At 54.3% G+C, this 15,047-nt stretch overlaps 2 protein-coding genes across 4 annotated transcripts; one reads left to right on the forward strand and one right to left on the reverse strand.

Moving 5' to 3' along the window:
* Positions 1-242: 242 nt before the first annotated feature.
* Positions 243-6,014, reverse strand: UROD (uroporphyrinogen decarboxylase). 2 transcript variants are annotated; one of them, XM_070609806.1, is made up of 11 exons: positions 5,603-6,014; positions 3,552-3,951; positions 2,800-2,912; positions 2,600-2,679; positions 2,461-2,523; positions 2,048-2,245; positions 1,764-1,925; positions 1,251-1,388; positions 988-1,088; positions 840-906; positions 243-481 (listed from the first exon to the last, which is right to left on the reverse strand). In XM_070609806.1, the coding sequence occupies exons 2-11, from the start codon at positions 3,569-3,571 to the stop codon at positions 320-322; spliced, it is 1,104 nt and encodes a 367-aa protein (XP_070465907.1). In that variant the 5' UTR covers positions 3,572-3,951; positions 5,603-6,014; the 3' UTR covers positions 243-319. The 2 variants fall into 2 exon arrangements, with proteins under 2 accessions (XP_070465907.1, XP_070465908.1); XM_070609807.1 differs by lacking the exons at positions 1,251-1,388; positions 5,603-6,014.
* HECTD3 (HECT domain E3 ubiquitin protein ligase 3) lies at positions 5,125-14,420 on the forward strand. Of its 2 annotated transcripts, none has more exons than XM_008516021.2 (21): positions 5,125-6,076; positions 6,255-6,415; positions 6,681-6,773; positions 6,853-6,988; positions 7,276-7,391; positions 7,477-7,590; positions 7,734-7,816; positions 8,245-8,410; positions 8,636-8,717; positions 9,367-9,549; positions 9,702-9,754; positions 9,935-9,999; positions 10,156-10,259; positions 10,527-10,646; positions 10,762-10,851; positions 11,857-12,063; positions 12,339-12,468; positions 12,563-12,637; positions 12,760-12,841; positions 12,975-13,046; positions 13,212-14,420. In XM_008516021.2, exons 1-21 carry the CDS (start codon positions 5,555-5,557, stop codon positions 13,294-13,296), a joined length of 2,739 nt encoding a protein of 912 aa, XP_008514243.2. In that variant the 5' UTR covers positions 5,125-5,554; the 3' UTR covers positions 13,297-14,420. The 2 variants fall into 2 exon arrangements, with proteins under 2 accessions (XP_008514243.2, XP_070465906.1); XM_070609805.1 differs by having other exon boundaries at positions 5,540-6,076; positions 13,547-14,420.
* Positions 14,421-15,047: the final 627 nt, after the last annotated feature.

The raw sequence follows: 15,047 nt of genomic DNA on the forward strand, positions 1-15,047 counted from the left end.
ATGTCACAGCTCCAGCTGCTAGGAAGCTCTACCCAACCCCAGGTAGCTCTGGGGCTTAGAAATCTGAGAGCAAGGAGGTGGTGAGGACCCTGACATTAAATCCTACAGTGCATATTCACTGATAGCTGAGCTCCAGTGACTTGTGGGAAGGATGCAGAAAGAGGCCCCAAGGAAGGAATAGAGGCTATGAAGGAACTGAAGATAAGGGCACAGATCTTTCACAAACAAAACCACATACCAGATTCCATCTCTGGAACTTTTATTCTCCTGAAACAACCAAACATCTGTGTTAGTGGTACTTGAGGGAAAAGGTGTATGCTCATTTCTGTCGAAGCAGACGTGAGTGTTTGTGAACAGCATCCACAAAGGCACCCACATGTTTGGGGTCCATGTCAGGGTAAAGTCCATGGCCCAGGTTGGCAATGTAGCGCTGTGGTCCAAAGTCATCCAGCATCTGCTTCACCAGCCTCCCAATTTCCTCCTGGGGGACCAACAGGGCACTGGCTACAGGCGGTGCCAGCAAGTCTCTGTGCTCTCTACACATAATAGTGGCACAGGTACATGCAGGCATGCTTCTACTCAGTGTTGTTCATTCAGTCATTAATTCAAACAAATTTATTGAATGCCTAGTATGAGCCAGGCACTAAGAAAACACAAATGAACAACAACAATAAAAAGAAATTCCTGCCTTCCTAGAGCTCACATAATGTGCATGGAGTAGAGGGAAGGGACAAACAGACATAATAAAACATACACATAATAATACACGCAACCATATCCACAGCCATGGGAGTGCACAAGCTCAGACACACCTAGGACACAGGAACCCTGGTTGTTACCTCAGATGCATAAAGGGCACAGGGGTCCAGGTTGCCCTGCAAGGTCACCGTCTTCCCCACACGCTCCCTGGAAGCAGAGTTAGTGCCACATTCTGATGACTGTACATATGGCAGCTGTACCCCTTCCACCTCACCCTCCATTACTTACCGGGCTTTCTTTGGAGCCACTGTCCAGTCAAGCCCAACCACCTCATAGCCAGCCTTGGCCAGCTCCTCCAGGGCAAAATGTCCATCCTTTGCAAAGATGATCTAGGGGAAAGGGCAGAACTCTGAGGCTACAGAGGGCCTTGTTATTGGCCACTAAGCTATCAACTGCACCTCTGCTGCCCTCCTATGGTCACTTCACTCCATGCAGGACTTATCCTGCAAGTTCCACAGGCCCACTTTCACTCACTCCATCCCCATCCTTACCATGGGCACTGGTGCCAGGCCTGCCTCTTGCAGCTGGGCCTTCACTTGCTTTGCCACATCACGGATGTAAGGCAGTGCAAACTTACTGAAGAGCTGTGGGCCAAGATGCCCTGCGTGAGACTCAAAGAGCTGCAGTGCCTACGGTTAGGGGGTAGTGCAGAGAAATACATAACACACAGAAAGGAAGTATCTCAGGCCCCACACAGAGAACGTGCCTCAATTTTCCCCACATGACTTCAACCCCTGATACTGCCTAAGCCTCTAAACCCAATTCCAGTCAAAAACTTTTGCATTCTCCAGATCCCAGTGCCAGCTTTGGTCTTTGAATACATTGAGCATTAAGCCCCCCTGCCAGTACGAGGGTGGGCTTAGCTGCTCCAACCAGATCACTTCAGGCCAAACTTCTTTTGTGCCTGACATTAAGACAGCTACTTTCTCAGGTGTAGGGAACTCTGTTGCTTCTGGCCCTTACAGATTAAACCCCAGCCTACTTGTCTCTCCCTCAGGACTCACCTGGGCACCAGCAGCCACTTGTCCCACCAGATATGGGACCAGAGCATCAGTGAGGATGCGAAGCAGCCGGTGACTGGCCTGTGGTCTCTGGTAAAGCCAGCGCTTGGCCTGAGCCATGGTGCTTGAGCTGCCACCCTCAACCATGTATGTCATTAGAGTCCACTGCAAAGGATACAAAGAGAATGTCACAAGTGTAAAAGCCAGACTGACACTTTCTTCCTTTGTCTATACCAGACCAGCCAGAGTGATTTCTCCATGCCCAAGTCCCTGCCCTGTTCCATTACCGGGGCACCAGCAAAGCCGATCAGTGGCACACGCCCAGCCAGCCGTTGTCGAGTGAGGGTGATGGCCTGGAACACATAGCCCAGCTCAGAGGCCACTGTTGCTGGATGCTTGAGGCGCTCTAAGTCGCACTCTTCTCTCAATGGCTCTGGGAAGCTGGGCCCTTTGCCAGGCACCATGGTCACCTCCATGCCCAGTGCCTGGAGGGGGAGAAAACATCTGGATTTCCAACCTGAACTCCAGGAGGACAGGGTCTGTTCAGCCCACAGTAGGAAGGAGGAAAAGGAGAGTAAAACTCAGCCAAACTCCATCTCTTCCAGCCTGTTTTTCCTTCTGTCCAGTGAAGATAAGTGCTTATCTTGAGTCTTGACTGTCTCTTCCCTTTTTTACCCAGTCCAGAAAAAGGTTTGGGTACCTGGGGTACAACAAGAATATCGGAGAAGATGATGGCAGCATCCAGAGGGAAGCGATGTAACGGCTGCAGGGAATAGAAGACAGGTTAGTAAGTGGCAAGCTGAGGGCATAAATCCCTCCCTCTTTTGTGGATCTCTCACCTGCAGAGTCAGTTCACAGCAGGCCTCTGGGGAGCGACAGGTGCTGAAAAAGTCCTGGGCAGCCCGAGTTTCCCTAAACTCTACAGACAGAAGAGGAAAGGCAGGGCTCAGCCTTGAGGAGCTTCTAGAGCTTTCCCCTACCCCTCAAAAACTTTTCACCCTCCAGAATTTTACCTAATCCCCCAGGCCCTGATCCTGACCTGGCAAGTAGCGGCCTGCCTGCCGCATGCACCAAACGGGAGTATAGTCTGTGTCTTCTCCCCAGGCTGCTCGGAGGAATGTGTCATTCTTCAGCTCCGGAAAACCCTGGGGTCTGGAGATCAGGAGGGGGTGGGGGTGGGTGTCAGTAAGCTAGGCTGGGGGTTGGGGAAGGTGCAGGTTCTTAAGGCGGATCCGGGACCACTATCTGCCTTCTCCAGGCCAGCTCTCAAGCCGTGGCTTCCCGCCCATTCTGCCTCCTCTCTGCCTATCAGGTGGTGCACGAGACTAGAAGGGGCCACACTGAGGCCTCTACCCTACCTAGTCCCAGCCTCCCCAAGCTCAAAGCCACTGGAGGGGGCTGAGGGGAGGGGAGACGAAAGCCCAGTAAGGATAGTTTGGAGGTCTTTGGACCAGGAAATCTCAGGTACAGGGTTACCAGTAGACTGGTTCCCGGGCTGGGAGATCCCCAGGCTGGAGGATAGCCAAAGAGGAATCAGAGTTGACAGTCCCGAAATAGGGCTCCTAGGTGAGGATTAGAAAGTCTAGGGGGCATCCCGTAAACGACGGGGGGATGCAGTCCAGCGAGGCAGTCCCTCAGGAATCCATGGTTGGAGAATTCGGGATTCCAACGACTGGGGTTCGGGTTGGGAGCTCTCTAGGCGGGGGGACGGGGATATAGGGACAGATTCCTGAGTTGGAAGACACAAGTCAGAAACCCCGCTGGCCATACCGCGTGGTGCAGAGAACTCACCCCAACCCGTTCGCCTCCATGATAAGCAGTCTGTAACTGCGAGAACGGTCCCCACTGTAATCTGAATCTGAGCCTGCCCCTTGCCCAGGCTCCGCCCCTTCCTGGAGTGAGTCAAGGCCGTCGCCATGTTGAAAGTCACATGATTAGACCCTAGTGACAGTTCCCGGGCTGCCCTGGTTGCTGCCAGTAGGACCCCACCTCTCTTCACCGTAAAGTGCGCTGTAGCGACGCGGCAACAAATACCCCAAAAAAGAACTTCGCCGTAACTACACCTTATCGTAGCATGAGGAATTTGCTCTCCTCTGATGGCCTGGGAATCCCTGAAGGTTCAGCCCAAGTCTCACTTTCACTCCCACTTTCCAGGTATCCACTGGATTATGGAACCAAGCTGTACAGGGAACTGAAATCATTAAATATTTATCTTAACTACTAAGAACCGGGCACTATAGTAGGTATGGAGGTTACAGCGGTGAGCAAGTCAGCCCCTCCCCTTAAGGAGCTAGAGACTGAGGGGAAAACAGAAATCAGCAATCACAGTGGTAAATGTTTTAAGGAGAAAAACCTAGAAGCAACTAGCAAGGGTTCCTAGCTTAATTGGGGAAAGCAGTGGGGGTGTTCCAAGCGGAGGGAACAGCATCTGCAAAGAGAAGATGCAACAGAGCAAATGGCTATTACGGGAACCAAGTGATCAATCTGGTGGAATTAAAGAGGCTGGAGATGTCTACAGAGCCCAGGTCATGTAGGCCCCTGTGAGGTGCACTTGTTCACTTTATCCTGTAGTAGTGTGATAGCATACGAAAAGCTTGGAGACAAGGGAGGAGAGGCACTGTGTTCCCAACTTCCTAGGGAGAAAAAATGGACAACTGTCAAAATTTCATGGGCTCGTTTAGGATATCTTTCTTGATAAATTCAATTGTTGAAAACTATATCAAAACAAAGTTTCCACCCAAGCGTCCATCAAGAGATGAGTGGGTAAACAAAATGTAGTATGCGTATACAATAGAATATTATTCAGCCATGAAAAGAAATTAAGTTCTGATATATGCTACAAGTTGTTGTAACATTCTGCTGAGTGAAATAAGACAAACACAAAAGGACAAATACTGTATGGTTCCATTTATATGAAATACTTATAATAAGCAGATTCATAGAGGCAGAAAGTAGATCAGAGTTTACCAGGGAGAGGGGGCAGTGAAGAGTTATTGCTTACTGGGTACAGAGTTTCTGTTGGGGGAATGAAAAAGTTTTGGAAAGATATTTGTACATTTTTAAAAAATGGTTAAAATGGAAAATTTACTTATATTTTATCACAATTTTTTAAAAACTAATAATGAAATATACCAAAATCTATTGAATTGTACACCTTAAAGAGGTGAATTGTACAGTATATGAATTATATCTCAATAAAACTGTTTTGGTTTTTCTTTAGTGAAGGGGATGTGGGGACAAAGTTTTCTTTTCTTCCACGGTTGTACTTCACCAACAGCTGCTGTCCATCTTTTTTTGTCTCCTCCCTTCCCACCTCAGCCGTCGGCCTTTCCTCTCATCTAGTTTAGAATTTCAGGGAGACACTGGATATTGATCACCAGTGTCCTGGGATTAGGAGTAACCACCAAGATCAAGCCTGAATGACTCAAGACTCCTGTCTGTGACAAGGCTGGGGAGGGGGTTATTCTCCCAAACATTTTACTCACACTCCCCCTAGACTGGGGAGCCAGAGAGGATGTCTAGCAGATTTTTTAAAGATTCCTCTGGTTGTAGTAGGGCTCATTGAGGGCGGGGAGGCAAAAGAGGAGGCCGGAGGACCAGAAAAATGGCTGTTACAATGATCTAAGCAAGATAGGATGGTGGCTTGAATGAGGGTAGTAGCAGTGGGGATAAAATGGTAGTAGAAGTGAGGATGGAGAGGGGAGATCGATCAGGTAGAAACTATGTACTGAACTTAGATCTTGTTGCCTGGGTAGGAGGCACGAGCTAGGTAATATGGTTGAATATCCGAGTACATGGAGCAATACGGCTGGAATGTGGGGTGCTCTTATTCTGGAACTTACGGCGAAGGCGGGCCGAAAGGCGGGGCTGAGCGCGGTGGGAAGCTCGGTCTGCCTTCGCGGCCTCTGCTCCAGGGTCTGGATCGCCCCTGGGCTTCCTTCCGCCGCTTCGCTATGGCCAGCCCGGGCGTGGCGCTAGAGTCTCCGCGGCAGCTGCTGGGCCGCGTGCGCTTCCTGGCGGAGGCAGCGCGAAACCTCCGCGCCGGGCGGCCGCTGCCAGCGGCGCTGGCTTTCGTGCCGCGCGAGGTGCTCTACAAGCTTTACAAGGACCCAGCGGGACCGTCGCGTGTGCTGCTGCCGGTGTGGGAGGCGGAGGGCCTGGGGCTGCGTGTGGGCGCCGCGGGCGCGGCCGCCGGTACCGGCTCCGGGCCCCTCCGCGCCGCCCGGGACAGCATCGAGCTCCGGCGCGGCGCCTGCGTGCGCACCACGGGCGAGGAGCTGTGCAACGGCCACGGGCTCTGGGTGAAGCTGACCAAGGTGCGCCGTGTCCTGCGGGCCCCACAAAAGACCCTCGGGACCAGGGAAGCCCCTGGCTATCCCCCTCCCCTCCCTCATATTGAGCTGGCATGGCATTCGGTGCCCTTTGCCTTGGGCTGGGCAGGGCGGGCCCTGGGCAGTTCCCTGACGGCTGTCCCCATCTGGTGCGTCCCGGCAGGAGCAGCTGGCCGAACACCTGGGCGACTGCGGGCTGGACGAAGGCTGGCTGCTCGTGTGCCGCCCAGCAGAGGGCGGGGCCCGCCTCGTCCCCATCGACACTCCCGACCACCTCCAGCGGCAGCAGCAGCTGTTCGGCGTGGACTACCGGCCGGTGCTCAGGTCCTGCACTTGGAGGGGCGGGGCTTGCTGTCAACCGGCCAGGCCCCGGAGGGGTTGGAAACTAGTCTAGCACGCCCGGAAAGTGGGATAAGGAGCGAAGGCAGGGTTAAGAGCCGGAAGGGGCCGGACCTGACGGCTGCTCGGGTGGGACTTTTGGGGGTGTAGTTTGGAGGCGATAGAGCTCTGGAGAAGGCTCCAGGGCCTGGAGGGGGGTGTCCTGCCCCCGCGGATGTCACCCCATGCCACCCCCACTCTGTGCTTGCAGATGGGAACAGGTGGTGGACCTGACATACTCGCATCGCCTCGGATCGAGGCCTCAGCCAGCCGAGGCATATACGGAAGCTGTACAAAGGCTACTGTGAGTGAGCAGGGATGGGATGGGGAGGAAGGAACTCCAGGTCTGGGCCCGACCTAATTAGGGACTTGGGGTTACTTAGCTATGTGCCCCCGACGTGGACCTATGAATGTGACGAGGACCTGATCCACTTCTTGTACGACCACCTGGGCAAGGAGGATGAGAACCTGGGCAGCGTGAAGCAGTATGTGGAGAGCATAGACGTTTCCTCCTACACGGTGGGTGCTGGGACTCCTCTCACCCTAAGCAAGATGTAGTCACACATCTTGCTAGATCCAGAACCCTCACCTCTAGGCCAGAGCCAAACCTGAATCCCCACAGCCAGGCTCAGTTTAGCCCCCCATCTTGGAAGTCCTATAGGAACCCCTGAACGCCTCCACCCATACCAGCTGTGCTTTTAACCCAGTTCCACTGTGCTTTCTCTCTTGTGCTCCCTGGCCCAAAGCACACCCCCAGTGCAGGGAGTAGGGGTAAACACTGCCTCTACTTCCTCGCCCCTCTCCAGGAGGAGTTCAATGTGTCCTGCCTGACAGACAGCAACGCAGACACCTACTGGGAGAGCGATGGGTCCCAGTGCCAGCACTGGGTACGGCTTACCATGAAAAAGGGCACCATTGTCAAGTGAGTGGGCTCCGAGTAGGACAGGGCAGGTGAGCCACATGCCTGTGAGTGTACAGAGACTCATGTGTGTGCTCTGACCCCCTAGGAAGCTGCTACTCACAGTGGATACCACAGATGACAACTTTATGCCTAAGCGGGTGGTGGTCTACGGGGGTGAAGGAGACAACCTGAAGAAACTGAGTGACGTGAGCATTGACGAGTGAGCGAGCTGACCTGTGTTGGGAGGTGGGGCATGATCCTAGCAATGGGGCCTGGCCCAGCTTGAAAATATAAAGTTAGGTTAGACCCCAGCGATCCCTGAAGGCAAGGGGTATCCAAAGTGCCTCACATCCATCTCCTCAGGAGCCTGATCGGGGATGTCTGTGTCCTGGAGGACATGACTGTCCACCTCCCTATCATCGAGATCCGCATCGTCGAGTGCCGAGGTGGGGCTTACAGCTCTAAGGAGGGAAAGGGAGCTCCAGTGGGTGGGTGGGGGCTAGCTGGCGGTGGGTGTGGAGAGGAGGAGATGGGCTTGGAGTTGGGGTGAAGGTGATAGCTGAAGTGACTCCAGGATTTCAGGTTTTGGGCCCTGATCTGGATAGCAGGTGCTGCGTATAGGCCTGCCTTATAGCCGTAGAAGTGGTTGGGCTCACCATGAAGAGGAACTGAGTTGGGACCCTCAGGAATCCCCACATTATAATGGTGAACAGAGGAACCAGCAAAGAATATAATAATCAGAATTAGTTGAGTAGAAGGGGATCCTAAATGTCCCAAGTTTCTCGGGGCTAAGGGTGACAAAAGGCCGAGCACTGAGGAGCCATTCTCAAGTCTGAGGTGCAGCAAATGGTCTCACTCTGACTTCTTCCCCAAGATGACGGGATTGATGTGCGTCTTCGAGGGGTCAAGATCAAGTCATCTAGACAGCGGGAACTAGGGTTGAATGCAGACCTGTTCCAGCCAACCAGTCTGGTGCGATATCCACGCCTGGAAGGCACTGACCCAGAAGTGCTGTACCGCAGAGCTGTTCTCCTGCAGAGGTGGCTGTGGTCCTGGGCCTGCCAGGCCCTTCCTTTCCCCCACCCTGAGTCTTGTCTGTCTGTGTGGAGGAGTCCCCAAGGTCTTATACTGTAAGCTGTTCCACTTCAAGGGTCAGAGCAGGCCCTGGGCCCTGCCCTCTCCTGTCCTTGTGTGTTCGGGAGTGAGGGGGTCTTACATCCATGCCAAACTCTTTAGCTGCAGTTATCTTTACCCACCCACCCCAGATTCATAAAGATCCTAGACAGCGTCTTGCACCGCCTGGTACCTGCCTGGGACCACACGCTGGGCACCTTCAGTGAGATTAAGGTGAGCCAGGCCCACCCACTGCTGCTCTTGGCAGTAGGCTCCCCCTTTCTGCTCATGTAGTCATTTACTCTTCAGCAGAGTTCTTAAAACCTACTCTAGGCCTGGACCTTTGCTGGGCTCTGGGAACACAGGAAGAAAGCCAGACATAAATAATCAAAATTTAGTGTTTGGGGTGCTATTCCCCAGATAATGTGTGAGATACACAAGAGCTGGGGGAGGAGAGGTGACAGCACGGACACGGCAGCTTGCATAAAAAGTGCATATTGGGAGTTACTAGCAGCCCAAGATTACTTGAGAGAAGTGTGCAGGTAGATGTGAGTATAACATGGGGGTGAGGCTGGGAAGGGGTGGGCAGGAAACAGGCCCTGCTTGCAGAGGGTGCTCTGGGCCAGGCTATGAAACAGGGACTTTGTCCCAGGTCAGTGTAACCACTGGAAAAGTTTTAAATAAGGTAAGGACAAAGTTAGATGTTTTGTTTTAGAAAGCTCCCCCTGGTGGCTGGACCAAGGGAGGGACTAGAAGCAAGGATGGGGATGGACTAAGGCTTGGACTGGAGTGGTGGATTGAGTCCAGGCTTAGAGAAAGTTTCCAGCGCCTGGACAGAAGCTGACTGCCGTCTGGTTCTGCTCTGACCACTTCTCCTCACCAGCAAGTGAAGCAGTTACTGCTCCTGTCGCGCCAGAGACCGGGCCTGGTGGCCCAGTGCCTGCGAGACTCAGAGAGCAGCAAGCCCAGCTTCATGCCACGCCTGTACATCAACCGGCGCCTTGCCATGGAACACCGCGCCTGCCCCTTAAGGGACCCTGCCTGCAAGAACGCAGTCTTCACCCAGGTCTGGACCACCTGGGGTTGGACTAAGGGAGGGTCAGTAAGGGGCCTAGGGGGCTAGGCCAAGAGGGACCTGAGTAAGGTCTTTGGGCAAGAGTAGGGCCAGGTCTTGACACAGCCTTTCCTACAACTCCCTTCCCTTTTCCCTGCCCCCAGGTTTATGAAGGCCTCAAGCCCTCTGACAAGTATGAAAAGCCCCTGGACTACAGGTATGGCATTAGGGTGAGGGACTTGCTCAGGGCACACGTGTACACATCTACATTCACACACTGCCTCTGGCACCCCTCACCATTACCCCTCTGTAGCCCCTACTCCTGGCTGGTGTCTGGGCTGGTGAATCGTCTGAGCCCTGGCCCAGCAGGATAACAGAGATCCCCCACTACTTACAGGTGGCCCATGCGCTACGACCAGTGGTGGGAGTGTAAATTCATTGCAGAAGGCATCATTGACCAAGGTGAGGCCCTGAGGGAGCTTAACAAAGGTTCTGCCCTATTTAGAGTGGTAGAGGCTTCTGGGGTCACCAGCTAAACAAGATAGGGGACCTGCTTACTACTCTATTATGGGGGCTGGGGCTCTTGAGTGCCCCAGCTGAGGGCATCTGTCATTTTAGGGGGTGGTTTCCGGGATAGCCTGGCAGACATGTCAGAAGAGCTGTGCCCTAGCTCGGCCGACACCCCTCTGCCTCTGCCCTTCTTTGTGCGCACAGCCAACCAGGTAATCTCCATGCCTACCTCCCAAGTTGTTTCTGCTATTCTGTCTCTGTAAACCTCCCAGGTACCAGGCTGACCTAGAGAGCGGGCAGAGGAGGGACTGAATTGCCCAGGGCAGCCTCTGGGCGGACAGGGAGGTAGGAGCCAGTGTACACTTAGAGGGATCATTCAGGGCCCCCAGTGGAAAGTGTTCAGGGAAGTCTTTGGGGAGTCTGGGGTAACAAAATAGGGTCCATCCCAGGCCATGCTGACAGCTCTGTCTTGGGGGCAGGGCAATGGCACCGGTGAGGCCCGGGACATGTATGTGCCCAACCCCTCCTGCCGAGACTTTGCCAAGTATGAGTGGATCGGACAGCTGATGGGGGCTGCCCTTCGGGGTAAGGAGTTCCTGGTGAGTAACCTAACCTACACTCCATCAGATAAGCCCTGGCCCCTGGAAGGAAGATGGGCCAGCCAAACCTGGGCAGCTCAGGGCGAGAAGACAGTAGTGAGTCTTTATCCCGCAGGTCCTGGCTCTGCCTGGTTTCGTCTGGAAGCAGCTCTCTGGTGAGGAAGTGAGCTGGAGTAAGGACTTCCCAGCTGTGGACTCGGTGCTAGTGAGTAGGGCCTGGAGCCACTGTTTCTTCTGCCCAGCCCCTGAAGGGTGCTGCTTCCCAAGGCTGTCCTGAACCTTCTCTTACCACACACACACACTCCTTCTCCAATGCCGTCTACTTCCATGGCTTCAACTAGTGCCTCTGTTCTGGTGACCCCTAAATCCTTACCTCCAGCCCCAGCCTCTCTTCCAGACCTAGGGCCATGTATACATCTGCCTGCTGAACATCTGCCCCAAGATGGCACCTCAGGCTCAGGACATCCTTCATCTTCCCAGTCTACTGCTCTCTAGGGCGCACTGTCTCAGAATGGTACCACCACCCACCCCTCCCCATGCCAAGACCCTCAGGGAGTCTTCACTCCTTTTTCCCTCACCTCCCATATTCTATTACATCTCCCTCTGGAATCTGTCCACTTCTCCCATCTAACTACTATCCCCCTGGTTCAGGCCACTTTCCTTTCTGACTGACTGCAAAAGCTGGTGTCCCTGTCTCCATTCTTACCCATCTGATCCAGCAGCCAGAGTAATTTATCTCACTCTCCTCATTTAAACCCTTCAACCACTCTGCCCTGGGCTTAGGATAAAATGCGGAAACTGGAAAGGCCTCGCATGGCTCCTGTATGTACATACAGGATGTGAACCAAGGCCAGTTGGTTCACGTTCAAGCTCCAGCCAAACAGATTCCTCAGGTCTTTTGCTTTTTGTACCTTTTTCCAAGATGTTCTCTCTGCTGACTTCCTTGTGGCCCAGCCAAGTCCCAGCCATCATCTGGGTCTCAGCTTAGAGGTCATTTCCTCCAAGCCGCCTTCTCTGGCCTCCAAGGCTGCTTAGGTGTTATCTTGATGCTTTCACAGCCCCTGTTACTGACCCCCTCACTGCCCTCATCGCCTGCATGGGGACTGCCTTGTGTGGCTATCTCTCCTACCTCCCTGTGAGCATCTTGAGGAAAAACAAGGACTGTCTCCACAATGAAAAGTTGACCTCCCCGCCTCTCTCCAACCCCCAGGTGAAGCTCCTGGAAGTGATGGAAGGAATGGACAAGGAGACGTTTGAGTTCAAATTTGGGAAGGAGCTAACATTCACCACTGTACTGAGTGACCAGCAGGTGGTGGAGCTGATCCCCGGGGGGGCAGGCATCGTGGTAGGATATGAGGACCGTTCCCGTTTCATCCAACTGGTGCAGAAAGCACGGCTAGAGGAGAGCAAGGAGCAGGTACTACCCAGAAGCCAGTAGAATGGAGAGCTTTAGACAGCTCCTAGTAACCAGAGCCCAGCCTGATAGGCCACCAGTACCCACTCCCAAGAACTCTGGCCCCCACCATTCCTCTGCCCCATATTCATGCTGATCAGTGGGGTGCAGATACCCCCAGTGCCAAGCAAAGACCGTGTCCCCCATTATCTCCATGAGTGGAGGCCAAGTGTCCCCACCACACGCTGAGGTGGGAGTTGTGCCCTCTTCCCCAGCCAGGCGTTTTCCCCCCTCCCCAGGTGGCAGCTATGCAGGCAGGTCTGCTGAAGGTGGTGCCGCAGGCTGTGCTGGACTTGCTGACCTGGCAAGAGTTGGAGAAGAAGGTGTGCGGGGATCCAGAGGTCACTGTGGACGCTCTGCGCAAGCTCAGTGAGTGTGGAGCAGGGCAGTGCAGTGCAGGCATGGGGCTTATGGACTGGGTAGGTTGGGACCTAAGAGTGAATTCTGGCCTTATCCCCACCAGCCCGGTTTGAGGACTTCGAGCCATCTGACACACGCGTGCAGTATTTCTGGGAGGCGCTGAACAACTTCACCAATGGTCAGTGGAAGAGGGCAGAGTAATGCCTGGGCTTGGAGTCCTCTTGTGGGATAAAGGGGCAGGGTGGAAGTTGCAGAACCTCCCCCCCATCAGTGTGGACACTGATTTTCTTCTCCATCCAGAGGACCGGAGCCGCTTCCTGCGCTTTGTCACGGGCCGCAGCCGTCTGCCGGCACGGATCTTCGTCTACCCGGACAAGCTGGGGTGGGTGTGGAGGGGAGGTCCGAAGGGGCTGTGGCCAGCCTTCTGCCCTCCCCACACACACACACTCATTTGTCAGACCCCTACCCTGTGCCCCTACAATTCTTCCTGATCTGTGGCCCCTCCACGCCCCCAGCTACGAGACCACAGACGCGCTGCCTGAGTCTTCCACCTGCTCCAGCACCCTCTTCCTACCGCACTATGCCAGGTGGGTTCCTAAGCTCGGGCCTAGGACTGGGGAGTGGGGGAAGGGGTAGCATCCTAGAATGGAGGAGGACTTCCAGTAGTGAAGTGCACAAACTGAGTGCCATCGCCCCTGCTAGTGGTGAAGGGACCTCTGCACCTGGCGCTGACCAAGCCCTTGCACCCACAGCGCCAAGGTGTGTGAGGAGAAGCTCCGCTATGCAGCATACAACTGCGTGGCCATCGACACCGACATGAGCCCTTGGGAGGAGTGAGTTGGCGCCAGGGGGCAGCCACGGGCCAGGCTGGCAGGACTGTGCCTAAACAGGTCCCACTTGGACTTGCCCAGGGCAAAGACACCTTCTTTGGACCGGTTGGGGTCTGCGCTCCACTCTTGGCGTGAGCTGACTCGCTCAGAAAAAGCCAGCGTGCACCGCCCCAGTGTGCGGTTGGAGTGGGAGCGGTGGGTTGACACTGGTGACCCAGCCCCACAAGCCCTACACGTGCTTGGGCTTGTTTCCCCAGTTACTGAGAGAATCTTCCACAAGCCCAGCACAAGCTGCCAGCCCAGAGCTCCTTGAAGGGGGTCTTCCAGCTGCCCACCCCATGGACTTTGCTTCAGGTTTTGGCTCCTCCTTTTTTTCTCCTTGTTTTTCTCTGGCTTCTGCCTGGACTCAAAACTAAAAACTTTGGTGGGTGGTGATGCTCCTCCCCAAACAAGGTGCCAAGGATGGATAGGAAGTGATAGTCATCCTCCTTGGTCACCTGCCCCAAGAATGAAGCAACAGCTGAGTACCCCCTTCTTCACATGCTGGTCTTTTCCCCCTCTCCCTCCATACTCAAGGTGTGAGCTCTGTCCTTCTTCCAATTGAGTCTCAAGTGACAAAGTGCCACCACCTTCCCTAGCTCAGAACCTACATCTATGCAACATTAAATCTTTACTACCACTGCCACCACAGCATCTTCATCACTTGTGCATCACCTCCAGCCTGATTCCCCATCTGCTGTCTCACCCCCAAGACTGTGCACAGGTTAAGGCCACTTCTGTCCTCCAACTCTAAACTAAAGCTTAGACTTTAAAACTGCTCCTAGTGGGCTGGCCCAGTGGCGTAGTAGTTAAGTTTGGCATGCTCCGCTTTGGCAGCCCAGGCCGGTTTCTGGGCATGGACCTATACCACTCGCCAGCAGCCATGCTGCGTCAGCGACCCACGTACAACATAGAGGAAGACTGGCACAGATGTTAGCTCACGGTGAATGTTCCTCAGCAAATAAATAAATAAATAAAACTGCTCCTAGGCCTTATGCATGTCCCTGCCCCAGCACTCCCTCCTTTAAGGACCTCCATGACACTCCATCAAAGGTCTTGCGCATGGGAAAGTTGAATAAATGGATGAATTCACTCCTTCAGAATGTGTTTATTGGGCTCCTGAGGGATGTTGGAGCAGGCTCTTCCAGGACTTCAGGGCCCTGCTGAGAGCCAGGGAGATGTGTGTCAAGTGGGAGTGGTAGGCCCTCTCAGTGGCAAACATTAAATCTGGAGCTGGAGAGAAATAAGGACCCCACTACCCGGAAGAAGAAGGAAAAAAGGCTGACCTGGCATCCTCTGGGATGGGTGTGGTGATTTGGAAGATAGGATTTCACCTTCAGGAACCAAATAGGCAGAAGAATTGAACATCACAGAGGACAAAGCCTATCAGATGGCTGACAAAGCAGCCAGGTCAGGATTTTGACAGAAGAGTAGGCACCGCATTTCCACCCACTCCCCACGCCGTCTCGAGCTGCCTCACAGCTAAGGTGCAGGCAGTGTTTGACGAGAGGTACCCGGTGAGAGACCTCGTGCAGGTATACTCCCCCGACAAGGGGCAGTCACCCTCGAGCACTGTCCCCAGTGAAGGGGCGTGCGCGGGGGCGCGCTCTCCCGTCTCTTCCTCGCGCCGTCCTCTAGGGCGCGCCCTGGCGCTGCCCTGGCTGGGAAGCCCCTGGCGGCGGCGCTGAGCCTCTCCCGCGTCCGTGCACGCCCCGAGGC

The sequence above is a fragment of the Equus przewalskii genome, chromosome 2 (genome assembly GCF_037783145.1).
Source record: "Equus przewalskii isolate Varuska chromosome 2, EquPr2, whole genome shotgun sequence".
NCBI lineage: Eukaryota > Metazoa > Chordata > Mammalia > Perissodactyla > Equidae > Equus > Equus przewalskii.